At 39.1% G+C, this 13,872-nt stretch overlaps 1 protein-coding gene across 1 annotated transcript in view; it reads right to left on the bottom strand.

Annotated features, from left to right (window-relative positions):
* Window positions 1–13,825, bottom strand: part of uvrag (UV radiation resistance associated gene) — a 93,821-nt gene extending 79,996 nt beyond the window's left edge. Inside the window, exons 1-3 of the mRNA XM_061740199.1 lie at window positions 13,526–13,825; window positions 8,037–8,154; window positions 1,892–1,926 (exon numbers count right to left, since the gene is read on the bottom strand). Of these exons, the coding sequence (XP_061596183.1) occupies window positions 1,892–1,926; window positions 8,037–8,154; window positions 13,526–13,630 (258 nt within the window). The 5' untranslated portion in view covers window positions 13,631–13,825. The remainder of the gene's footprint in view (window positions 1–1,891; window positions 1,927–8,036; window positions 8,155–13,525) is intronic.
* Between the last annotated feature and the right edge of the window lie 47 nt (window positions 13,826–13,872).

The raw sequence follows: 13,872 nt of genomic DNA, 5'->3' as shown, positions 1-13,872 counted from the left end.
AAAAAATTGAGAGCAAAAATCTGTGTCACTTTTGTTAGATATACAATGTGACCCACTTACATGATTTTCTTAAACATTAATCTCAAGGTCTGATGCCTATTTCTCTTTGTACTCTGTACTTCAAGAATGCCATCGTGACTGCTGGCTAAACGGAGCAGTGTGGTCATTTATGTAATTAAAACACGTACAAGCTTCCTCCTCCCCCTGGGAAAAGATAAATAAAATTCTTGGGCTCATGGGTCATTTCAAAGGACGGGCAATCGAGGAATGTCAGAAACAGGCGAACAAAATCATAAGGGATGGGGGTCGAGCAAGGCAAAAAAAACAAAAAGAAAACTGGATACTCAGTGACAGACACAGTAGGACATAACAAGAGTTGGAATAAAAACAGGAAGACCAAGAATGAGATCCCTGGACGAACAAGGACAGGAGAAAGACAGATTACTTGAAAACAAGCATCAGCAAGCACAAACAATTCAAAAGGAGGAAGTTAGAGTGGGATAAGACAGGGGGCATGACTCCTGCAGTGTGCTAGCCTGTGTGTCTGCCTGTCTGTCCGTCTGTCCTGACTGAGCAGTGCAGAGCACCTAAAGAGCAGCTTAGTCAGCTCATGACTCGGCAGCAGGCCCAGTAGTAATTGCTTGCAATCTTTGGCTGCTTCTATGTTTTGAGCGTGACTGCATTTACGAGGAAAATGAACATGAGAACAGAAAAATATCATGTAGGAGTTTCTTTCGTAGGGACAGTTAAACATCGACTTAATTCTTATGGGCCAGTGCAGAACGTTGTGTAGAGGAAGCAAACACAACCAGCCTCATTCACGAAATCGTAAATTCGAAAGTAGATTTGCACACAAGTTACTGTGTTAATAAAAACCGGATTCATGACACTGCGTAAAGCTGGGGTTTTATCACAAGAACCTGTGTATCTTTGTGCATGCCAATCAATCGTACACAGTAGAGCTGCAACGACGCTTCGACGTAAACGCATTAGCTGCATTAAATGTAGTTTGTTATTTTATAGTTTTCACGTGTAAGTCGTGGCTTGATCATTTTCTGGTGTAAAAAATAAAACTATGACGCTAGCGGCTTCCCTGCTTCAAAGTGTTACAGCCTATTTGGATCTTTTTGAGCACTTAAAACTAAACAATATTGATTTCTATTATGTTTGTGTAGTCTGTCAATATAACAGTTGGCAAATGTACATCCCTTTCTGTGCCATCACCTGGTAAAAGATCATTAGAGATTAAAAAAGTGAGTACATATTCAACGTGAATTGTGCAGCAATTAACACTTGTGATGTTAACCCACAGACTCACAACACTGGGCAGAATTGATGTTCAAATTATGGACTTTCACACAAAGTAACGTGTTAAACAGCGTTTGCATTTTTTGGGCTTTGAATAACGTATTTTAGATTTATGGTGATTGTTCTGAATAAACCAAATGATGCCCTAAGACACCTTTGCTTTGGTTCAGGTATGACATTTAAATTAAAAACAATTGTGAGAATGGTAAGATGTATTATTTGTTGGCATTTAACAGAAAGATCTATCAAAAAGTGGAAAAAAAATAATCATTGAGTTAAAAAAAATAATAGATTAATCGACAAGAAAATAATGGTTAGTGGCAGCCCTGGTACACAGGCACTTTGCTCCCCTGTTCTTTAACACCTCGTCATAAACTGTTCGCAGAGCAAAATTTAAGCCATTTGGCATTCATTAAAATGTAAGTAGTTTCAAACTTTTACTGTTTAAGCACAAATTCATTCTGCTCAACTTTCATGAATGAGGCCCAATCAGCAACAGGCACACAGCACAGCGTCTGGTTGCGGGTAATGACTGCATCGAAACAGAAACAAAGCCCATGAATGTTCATGGACGTATACTCACCAGTGAGTCTCGAATAACTTCACTCTTGTAAAAATCTAAAAGAAAGTAGAATAGGTAGAAGTAAGAAATGCAAAATCAACAGGTGTAAATACACAAATCTCAAACATGTCATGGAACGTCTGGAATGTTACTTTTTTTTCGTCTTTTTTAATGTTCTTTCATATAACTTAGAGTCAACAAACTCTGAGTTAATAAACTCTGTTCAGGGTCGGTTCAGTCAACTCAAACTCTAGTCGACTGTCAATCTCCAAAGGCAACAGCAGTCTCAACAAAACTCAAAAAAGTTGAGATGGGGGTGAGTAAAGGGTCCAGGGATCATGCTTGTGTGACTTTTAATCAAAGCTGCTGCCTCATAGATTCATATGAGCCCCCTTACAGCTGCTACCAAGGTCCTACATCCTATGTGGGATGTAACCAACCTGTCTGGATATCTGGCACTCTTCCTAGTTGTGTATACTTTTCTCAATATGTCTAGACAGGCTTCACACTAGCAACACAAGTGTGAGTGATGGGTTTCTATTATTTTCATTTGAGTCGAGTATTGATCCCGTCTTCATGTGTGATGCAAGGCTGGCTTGATATCGTTGGAATGGCATGTAGCCTGGTACACCAGACCCACATCTAGAAAGATGTAGCATCTGTAGCTTTCCTATCCACCAGGAAAGCCCTATGCCACCAGTGTGTCTTCTGTAAAGAAACCTGATGAGAGAGGGGGGGGGGGCTGTTTCACAAAGGAACAGGAACTTGTTGTCAAAAAAATATTATGTGTTGTCAGAAAATTTGGAAGGTGCACGTCAGGTGATGCAGAGCTCTGTGGTTGAGGGTTTGCATAAAGAGAGAGGTGATGCATGTGACACTGTCGATTTGCCAGCCTCTTAATGTTCCGTCTGTAGTGAATGTTACGGACTTAATTCACCTTGGTTATCAAGTGTGTGTGTCTACACACCGTTCATTATTAAATGCAGCATGTTGTCCTTCATGCAATGCCAAATGAATATGTTGCATGTAATTTACTGTCCTTAGTTATTTCATGCAACTATGACTGTTCAGGGATCGTGGTCCATTTAAATGTGATGATGACGTTGAGCTCCATGCCGGTTGCGTTGCTGGACAGCTCCTTTTTGTTGATTCGGTGTTCTGAGGTTTTTCAATAAACGACACATGCTTTCGTATGGGAAATTGTCTGCTCGACTTTTCTGCAATTTCCACACTGGTGACCCCGACGTTGGTCTGCTGGACGTATCCAGAGACACGACACGATCATGTCTACGAACGCTGTTACCCTCAAACTCCCTGAATTCTGGGAATCGTCGGCATCTGCATGGTTCGCCCAGACTGAAGCGCAGTTGGCCTTGCGTGACATCATCGCGGATACAACTAAATACTACTACGTTGTGTCGGCTCTCAGAAATTCAACAGAATGAGTGGTGAGCCTTCTTAAAAATCCTCCGGCATAGAGAAATATACAGCGCTCAAATCCCACCCAGACGTCTGAACTGTCGGACGCTGAGAGAGCCAGCAGGCTTTTCACGCTTTCGTATGGGAAATTGTCTGCTCGATTTTCTGCAATTTCCACACGTTCATCCATTATCTATACCCACTTATTCCAATTCAGGGTCACAGGAATCTGCTGATTAAGCGGGTATATAAAATAGATGGATGGATTCAAATTAGAACGAATGCTATTAGAGGTAATGCCACTATCGTTATAAAACCTATAAGCATCCGAACATATTTATTGTGGTTTTTTGGGGTATACATTTCTCTAGGATCATTTCTAAAGTACACTTGAACCCCCATTCAAAACCGCTGTTTTCCACATCTAATGTTGCATCCAGTAAATCTGATTTGTATATTTTTTGAAGACAAGTTGTTACTTTTACAGCTATATGATGTATGTTGCGTTTAAAAAACTTAATTTGTTTAGATTCAAATTTCTGTAATATTTGTTTAATCAAGTGCGCCAGACGTATGTTCCTGGTCCTGAGGTTTTCAGAGGTATACCTTTTGATATGATTTCTATATTGTCGTTGCCGTGATAAAAAAATCACAGAGTATAAATCTGGATAAGTGGTTAACGAACATGTCTTCTTCAGAGACACTTGTTGATGATTCAGAGAGCTGAAGCTGAAAACCTGGAAATCACTGTTTGATTTGTTTTCATATCTATCATTATTACTACGGGAGTTGGGTGAACTGTCTATCTGATCAGTATGTTTTAAAGAAGAAGTCTCCTCCGTTGGATTAGTGGGCGTCTGACTTGGGCTCTCAGTCCTACTGTCTTTTTTTTTTTTTCTCAGTCCTCAGGTGAACGCAATTTCCCTGTGTTTTCTCAGTGGCCATCGTTTGTTTTGCTCCTGCAACTTGAACATTCTTCTGTGGGGCTTGAGCTGCCCTAATCCAACTGTTAAGACGTTCCTTTTTACCCTTAGATCTTGAAAATCGAAGTCCCATTTTAAAATAGTTTGCTCGACTTCAGTCTCTCGACACCGCCTCTGCTGTCAGATGTTTCTGAATAAAAGCGAATTGTAAAGCCACTTGCACGTGACTTGATAAGAATGTTACATCCCATTATTTCATGTAAGCATGAAATAAGTAAATAAATAGATTTTGGCTGCGTCCGAAATTGCATACTTCCACCCTAAAGAGTATGCAAGATTTTTTAGCGCGTCCGAAACATTAGTACGTACTCAATAGTATGCACTATCCATACTTATTCTGGAGAAATGTATTAGTGTGGATTGATGGACACTAGCTAAGCAGAAACTTCCCACAATGCAATGCAGCGGTGTTTGGTTGCTAAGTGATACGTATATGTCATAAGTATAATATTAAGTATAATAATATTATTATATAATATTAATATTATAATATTCGTATATAATAATATTATATAATGTAATTTTGTTTCGTCCAGAAAAAACGGGAAATAGCGGAGCGGAGCGGAGCGCTGCTACTGCTGCTGTGACACGTCACTTCTTCCCAACGGCAGGAAGTGATGTGTGCGCTCTGAATAGTACGTCCGAATTAATGCATACTACTGATATTTACTCAAAAGTGTGCCGAACTTAAGTATACTTTTTATTATATACTGTTTATTATAGCATTTCGGACGCACCGATACTTTCCTTGTTGCTGGTCTGCAGCTGCGTAAATACTCAATGAACGATTAAAATAGCTTCAAACTGAAAATACTGTCTCAACAAACTCACGAGACGTTCCCAGCTTAGAGGTGTTTATTAAACAACTACACAGTTTACTGTGGGCCCTAACCAACGCCAACCAACAACAAAGTCGGAGTTTTCAGTTTCAGTAAAGCTGTTCAAAGTTGTTTCAGTCAACTTCACATCTTGATTCAGTTACACCGACTATAAAAAGGCAATTCATGCAAACATTTACTTTTTGGATATAAAAATTAATATAAAACATTACATGTACAAATGCAAAATAAAGAATTGTGTCTCATGTAGGTATTTGCAACAATTCGGGATAGATCTGGAGTCTTTAGGTCATGTGGTTTGAAAACTATTTAAAAAAAATTATTGATATCGATGTGAACAGTGACTTTGTTTTCGGATATAAAAATGTATATAAAATGCATAACAGCTTATAGATGCCTTTGGAGGCTTTAGGACACGTGGAAAACAATTGTAAAAAAAAAAAATAGACTGTCAATGTGAACAGTGAGTAATGTGAATGTAAAATATCAAAGGATCAAATAATTCAAGCTGAGAAATATGAGTGCATCCAGTCACAGTGATAACTGTTAAAGCGACATTTCTTTACTCACAAGTCTGAGCAGGAAATGTTTCTCGTTCTAGTCACTTTTCTCAGTCAGTTCTGCATCATTCACTGTCTAATGTGATGGAAGATAAGAGTAGCCACCTCCTTATTATTAAAACTGACATTTTCAAGTAAATATCAGCTGATATAATTAATAACCTAAGGTATTTTGTATGAACATATGTGATAATTGTGAGACAGGATCATATACGCTGACGGTGACAAAAAAAAAGACACGCAACACTCTTTAAAAACAGCCAGGGTGTCACAAGTACAATTCTGATTTCACCACATTATAATCTACTCAGATCATTAATATACTATTCTGACATAAATGTGACATGTCATCATTTAGATGTCTCTAAAATTACATTCTATGATCCGTTGTCTGATTAAATTGAACTTGTTTCTGCTTCATGAAGGGAAGGAGACTGAAAGTAACTCAAGGTATGTTGACATAAACCTGCTTTGGACCAGGTTTACCACAGAGTCGGTTACCACGGTAACAGACTCGGAGTATGATTTTTTTCACTTTCTGAAACCGGCTCAACTGACCCCTTTTGCTAGAGGTTAAGTGACCTCACTTTGTGAAACGGAAAAGTTCAGTTTCAACATATTCAGAGTTTCAACATCCCCCTCCTCTACTGTTCTGCTATCCACCTTCAGTGACTCCAATGCATTCAGAACACTGTTCAAACCTCAGCAGTGCTTCATTTTCAAACTGAATAATTGTACACACAAGACATTAAGAACCACCAGCATAACAACCAACCAATCTATCTATCAGTAAAGCCGGGCATACACTGTGCGATTATCGGCTCGTTTTGAGCCGATTTTCCAGTCGTGCAACTTTTTTTTTTGATCGGGCCGATTTTGACCCAATCGTTGCTCGTGCCTCGTGCAGTGTACGTGGGGTAACGACGAGAGATTAACAACTCACGACGAGCTCCCGATCACAAATCGTGAGGTCGCAAGAAAATCAAGCATGTTTGAAATCCTGGTCGCTCCTCGTGAAGGCATCGCACAGTTGAAGCAGTGCTGCGACCCGATTTGCCTCATCCTTTCGCAGAGAGCATGCGCAAATCTCTGATCTCACGTCAAAAAACTATTATTTGCAGTTTAAGTGTTGCAAATTCACATTACAAATCATGTTTTAATAGCAAAAAAAGACTGCATTTCCACGTATGGTGCGCGTCGCCGCGTACCCTGCGCCGTAGGCTCTGCGTTGGTGTAACGCGGAACCATAAATTGGCCTTTTCTTAGTGTGTGCGCTGTCTGTTGTTCGGAACACCTCTTTTTTCTCTTCTCATTTTGCTGGTACGTTGGGTTCCTCCGCCGAGACAACTTTTGCGGTATGCGTTCTTTGTTGTGTCAAAAAATGATGCGCAGTGCCGACCCAATCAGAAACGGTACAGATATTTTGGGATTTTTTAATATATATATATATATATATATATATATATATATATAATTATAAAAAAATAAAGGATCCCATAACCTTTGATCAGGTGGGCAGGACGCACGTTTGGGTGGGAACAGCCCACTCTTGCCCCAAAACCGGCCTCGAGTTCCAGTACACAGAGGTCCGACGTGAGGATTATAATCGTATAGTGTGAGCAGACGGGTCGCATCCGAGCATCGGCTCATACAGTGTGAGAACATAAATCGTGGGCTCTGAACTTTTGAACTCCGCGATCTAGTCGTGCAGTGTGAGATGGGGCAGTCTCATACGATTTAAAATATCGCACAGTTTATGCCCGGCTTAAGTCATAAAAAAGGGCTCCTATACTGGTATATTACACAACACATGATATTCTTCTTTTTTTATTTCCATCTTTCTTCACCCATACCACAGTCAGACGCATTTGGCTGATAAGCAGTTAGGATGTTCTTGCGTGAATTGAAATGATGAATTTAGGTGTGCTAGAATATTTATCCGTGTGAAAACAAACAGCAAAAGAGGAAAGAGAAGAAGAAGCAAGTAAACATGCAAAGGGTAGAGATGTTTCTTGCATTTCTGTTTGCTTTTCAACATACACTCCAGTGGTAGCGATTGGCAAAGGTTCCCAGAAGCCTCTTTTGCAAGGCCGTTTCTGGTAATGGAGGCACACATCCATGATCCGGCCCCTAAAAAAACACCCAGAACCTCTGCTTGTGGAAATGCACCTAATTTTACTTTTGTGTTAAACATGGAATAAATACCATTTGTAATCAGTGATTAATCTGGTAAATGTGAATTGAAACAGAGGGCTGGGGGTTGTAGGAGAAAACCAACAAATTTGCCAACCTCTGTATGGCAAGGAGAAGAAAACAAACATATTTGAAGAAGTTGGCTCTGTGTGTGATTAAAGTTAACTCTCACCTCTAGAAATGCGGTCTCCTATACAAAGATGGAGGGTAAAATAAGTGTCCAGCAGTGGAGAGCCATTCTTATTGACTATGTTCCTGGCAGCAATGCTTCGGAGATGACGCAATCGTCTCTGTTTGGCAGCGGAAAACAGAGAAAGAGATAGAGAAAAAGTGATGAAACATTAACAACAGATAACACACATCAAAGTTGTACTGAGATTCATTTCGCTCATGTGATGGTCAATGGCAAGTTCTGAAAATACTCAATCCGGTCACGGGACAACTGAAAAGAAAGATTCATGTGAAGATCAGGCATGTATCAAGCTGCCTACTCTATTCATAAACAGCTTAAAATAGCTATGTTTTGTTGTTTTTTAATACACCATGGCAAAACCAGCTTCCTTATTTTCACATAACAGGGGGATGACTTCTCCGTGGTAGAATTAATTAGGCAGTTAAGCAGGCACGCACAGTTAGCCATGACAATCACATGATACAACTTGTAACATCATTAGCTCTACAAATGACTTATCACAGGTTTTTTTATTTACACCAAAACAATAAAGAAAAGACATCATTTTAAACATGACTCCTCAAACAAGCATTGCCATTTTGAGTCAAGACTTTATAATACATAAATTAAAAGTGTCTGCTGCCAGCGTTCACATTAACTGAATCTAAGTAATCTTATTAATCCAAAAATAAAATTAAACTTAATTCTACAAGAGTCAATTCAACAAAAAACATTTTAGATATAAACAATGAAATAAATTAAATGGGGAAGGGGGGGGGTACAAAGATAACATTTGTAACTTCCCTTTACAACTCTCAACCAGCCAGCCCAGTTTCTCTCCTGTGGTCATACACGCAAACCCAAGTCATGGGATTCCCTATAAGATTACAAGCCTCAGAAACAGAAAAAACCATTGTTCCAGTGGGGATTTTCAACCAACCCCCCCTGAAAATGTCACTCCACATTTCTGAATGGGCCAGTGAGGAAGCCATGCTGAGCCAAAAAGCTATGATGGAACTTCTGTGGCAGGTCAGACTTTTTAAAACTAGAGCTATACAAATACAATAGTTCTTATTACCAAGTGTAATCTGACCAAAGATCAAAGTCAGCACCACTGCAAAGCTGACCACATGTTATAATATCATTTAACTCTGGTATGGCACGCGATCTGTGTGGTAAATGATTAGATGTCCATAAGTCTTGGTCTGAATCGCTGTGATGTATTACCATGTACAAACTCTATTTCTACTATACAACACTGTCAAAACATTATCACAATGTCACATTTTTGGGAAACGTGAAGAAAGAATGAACTAACAATCAGAATCTAATACGCATTGTATAAATCAGAACATACAATCAATTAGGGCTGCACGATTCTGGACAAAATGAGAATCACGATCTTTTTGCTTAGAATTGAGATCACGATTCTCTCACGATTTTTTTCCAATATAAAATTTATTGCACTTATTACTTTAACTTTGCAACAGCTGAACAAAAATATAATAACAATAAACATCTCTTGTCTTCTTTACACGAACCTTTGAATAATTTAAACAATAATAACAATTTTGAACAATATTTGTTCCTCCCTGAGTTGAACACCCTTTCAGAAAGGGGACTTGTAACAGATCCTGTAGTTCTGAGGCAACAAATTATTCCTCTGGCTGCTTTTTGCTGTAACAGCTGACATTGAACATAAAAACAATAAACATCTCTCTTGTCTTTAAATAATTTTAACAATAACAATTTTAACAATATTTATGTGCAATATGTGTCAGGTGATGAGAAAGGTAGATGTTTCTCCAAATGTAATCCACAATCATTAACAAAATATAACAAACATGACAACATGATAGTTGACCATGACAGGACTACAACAACCTAGAACATAGGCCTAGTCCTTTTTTTATGCAGCCATCTTTAAAAAGCCCTACAATCAATTACTAAAACTTTACATTCATATTACATTTAATATCAGCTTTACAGTACACCAAAGCAAGGATTTGTATTCATAAATTGTAATGACTCTTTAAACAAGTCTTATACAACATTCCTACAAGCGGGACTCTTTCTAATGACCACACTGATGAAAAGGCCTTCTAAAAGGAAGGTTTTGTGGGAATTTGAGACAAAGTTGATGAAGTTGTTTTGCTACAATGACACATCTCAAAGTACCCTTGGGTAGAACACTGAACCAGACAATGATCCCAGTGGACGTGGTAGAGGTGAGTGGAAGAAAGAAGAGTGACCAGCAGGACAGTGACTCCCATAAAAACAGCCATTCAAATAAAGAATAAAAATAGGCTAAAGTATTAGCCTCAGAAGCAAATATTTACTCCCCTAGCAGGGATCATCGTATCTGGACAGTTTCAAAATGTCCCACCAGAAGGAAACAGTGACTTCCTGAAAAATGTCACTCTTCATATAGTATTCTTCACCATTACATCCAAGTGCAAGATGTCTGGGGTTTTTTACTTAGTATCCATTTCAATTGGATTCAAATAATCAAAAAAAAGACTGCAAATTTCTAAATTTATTTGCCAAAAGTAGCACTGATCTTCTAGACTTAAGATTTAAGGGGTATCGTTCACAATAATGTAAAAAAAACGCAGGTTAAATTAACAATACTTCAGTATAGTAATTTTCCTGTCTTGAATTGATTTATAAATGATTTTTGCAATAAACAGATAATTTACATAAACTAACAAACTTTCAGGAGAAATTAGTTAATTTAACAAACAAAAGAATGATCCACTGTAATGCAATTAAAATGGAAAATTCTGGATGTGTTTAGGTCATTTCAATTATACTTTATTAATTTCCAAAGTTATTACATTACTTTTATTTTATGGTTATTTGTATTTGAATTATCTTTTCCTTTTTTTTAATGTACCGACAGTTCGAAGGGACGAGCAGATTCAAAGCAAGCAGCGATCTTACAAGTGGACATGTAAAAACTGCAGCCAACAATGCACAGCACTGCGCTCACCTGGTGTTGTGACTGCAGACTGGGAGTCATGATAAGCACCATTCAAAAGGGGATAGGAGGTGTGCAAACATATTCAAGCATTCAGCAAGTGCCTTTGGGTGTGTGCGTTTAGTCACATGGCTGCACATGCAACTAGCATAACACATGAGTTTGTCACAGTTTTATTGACGTTGCAGATCAATCATATGAGAAGTTGAATGAAAATTTAAAAAACAGTATAACATAAGAATGCTATTAAGAATGTGTTTTTTTTAATCCATTTGAGATTTCTGTAGCTCAGCTATTACAGATGATTTGTAAAACATTATCTTGTCAATGCGTTGAAAAATTATCAGTGCATTGGAAAACAAGAAAATGCGCATTGGTCTCTACTTAGTGTTGGAGTAAAGGCATATGATTTGTTTGTTGTTTTATAGTATTTTGAGAAGTCTGACCCTTTGAAGAGGAAGAGAAGGAGTTATAAAATACTAAGAATAGTAGGCTTTTGCATCTTTATCTCAAACTGCGACTAGAATCTGTCATCAGCCCAAACCATACTGTTAAAAATGTTAATCTAATAAATATTGATAGTTATATTTACAGATGTAAGAAAAAAATATTCTTAGTCTTAATGTAATTTTATTTTAAGAGTTTTACATAGAAACTCAATTTTATATTTAGTTTAACTTTCCAGTTATAAATAACACTGTGTTCATATGAATTCCTCAACTTGCTCTTTTAGTAAAGTTTAAATGTCCATCTCTCTATCAATATGCAAAGTATTACATTGTAATCATGTTAGAAGTGGATGATTAATTGGCTGGCCCATGATCTGTGATTTTTAATAATCTGCCAAGTATTGGCCATAGAAAAACCCACATATTTGCACCTCAAGATAAAGTCCCCTAACTTCCCTCTGAACAAAGCTTAAACAGATTTAAAGGACGCTATCCCATACGGATATCTGCCACGTTATTGATTAGGATTCCATTTTATTTAGGCGGAAAAGAGCCAGGTTAATGTCTTTTGAGTTAGCAGTTAGAGACTGGAAAACAAATATGGATGTCATCAAAACTCTGATAAAAACGACAAGACTTTTTCAAAATACTCTATTATAGAGCATATGATCATGTGGCGCCATCATAAACCATGTTACTGTATGTCAAGAGACTTTAATATAACTAGTTTGAGAGAGGATGCAATCTCGTCAGCTTTACCGTTTACTTCAGTTCTTGTAGATGATTAGATTCCTGATGTGGACTGATGAGGCGATTTGGTACAATGACTGGATCCAGTGTTTTTCTTAAAGTTACACCATACTGTATTTATAGGATTTAGCCTTACCAAAATACCGAAAACTGCTGAGAATTAACTCACTATAAACACTATCTTGCTTCAATACAGTAATCTCTGTATTAACAGTGTGCTGTTACAGTCGAGCTTGGCCCAAATGAGAGAACCATCAACTTTGGCCGTCCTCATAAATGAATGAATGAATGAAAAAAAAAAGAGGACGGTGCAAGGACTACCAAGGTTTGTTTGTTTTTTAACGCATGCATTGGCTTAAACACGAGCAAAACAAGTAAAATCTCCGACATGACTAAGACAATAAAAGCTGTGTGGGTGATATATATTGATATTAAAACCAGAATGTCTCTCCCCCAGCTGAGCTGTCACTTGCTGTCACATAACTTATGGTACCATGAACAGACACATGCAGGCTTTGAACGCACTGAAAAGGTGTCGTATGATGCAATTGATTTAAAATCCTAACCTCAATAATATGGAAAAGAGCTAAACTGGTTTGAGTGTCAGGATTTTTCAGAAGAAGTGCGTTTATTTCCTGTAGGCTAACTAGCAGCTGCTAGCAGCCTGGCGGGCCTGTCCGCTGCAACTGCATAACACATGCCGCGTTCCATTTGTCCTCGGAAGTGGGGATTTCCCAGTTCCCAGTCGGAATTTTCAACTGGAACGCCCCTCGAAGTGGGATTTCCCACTGGGAAAGTGGGAGAGTCTTCACAACCCCCGAGTTCACATTCCAAGATGGCTGCCCCGGTTGTAACGGGTTGTAAACGGTTGTAAACAGTAGAAGAGAGCTCTGTAAAAATTCGTAGCACTTCATTCTAGTTTTGGTCACACTAAATCAGTCGTATACAAGTATTGTTCGGCATATATATGCTGCTATAGTGTAATTTACATTTTTCATGTGGTATATGCGAACTACAAACTTGTTTTCCTACTTTGTAACTGGAACGCTGATAACTCGACTGTGACGTCATTCCCAGTTACCAGTTCCGACTTCCGAGGTAAATGGAACGCAGCAACAATACAGGCTGATTTATGGTTCCGCGTTAAACCGACGCAGAGCCTACGCCGTACGGTGCGCGTCGACGCCGTAACCTACGCCGTAGTCTCTGCGTCGATTTAACGCTGGCACCATAATTCAGGTTTAACACGGCTTCTTGCTCGAAGTTGCCCTCGATTGTGCATCATGATGACACGGTGGGTTGTGGTTTACCTGCTGGGACGTGAGCTCTACGTGCAGGGCTCGGGAGGATGAAGCCCCGGAGTTGGAGACCGGCGCGGCGGGCAGAGCGAGAGCCCGACCGCTGATGGAGTTCATCCTCCTGTCGGCGTCCAGCGGCTCCCCTTCATTCAACGACAACAGCCCGTCCTCAGCATGCCCCTGAAAAGTTCACGAAGCTCCGAGCGAGCGAGCGACGCAGTCACGACGCAGGCTGTCCCGTTCGCGGTGATCCACGCCGTGCAAGTGCTGTCAGTGCGGGGCAAGTGGGACGTAAACAGAAGTGCGGCTATCTTGCCACAGTTGGTTTGGAAATCCGTGTCCGGCTTGGAACTACGTCA

Source organism: Cololabis saira, chromosome 14, assembly GCF_033807715.1.
Source record: "Cololabis saira isolate AMF1-May2022 chromosome 14, fColSai1.1, whole genome shotgun sequence".
Lineage (NCBI taxonomy): Eukaryota > Metazoa > Chordata > Actinopteri > Beloniformes > Belonidae > Cololabis > Cololabis saira.
The sequence above is the reverse complement of the archived record's forward strand: the minus strand, read 5'-3'. Positions and strand labels throughout refer to the sequence as shown.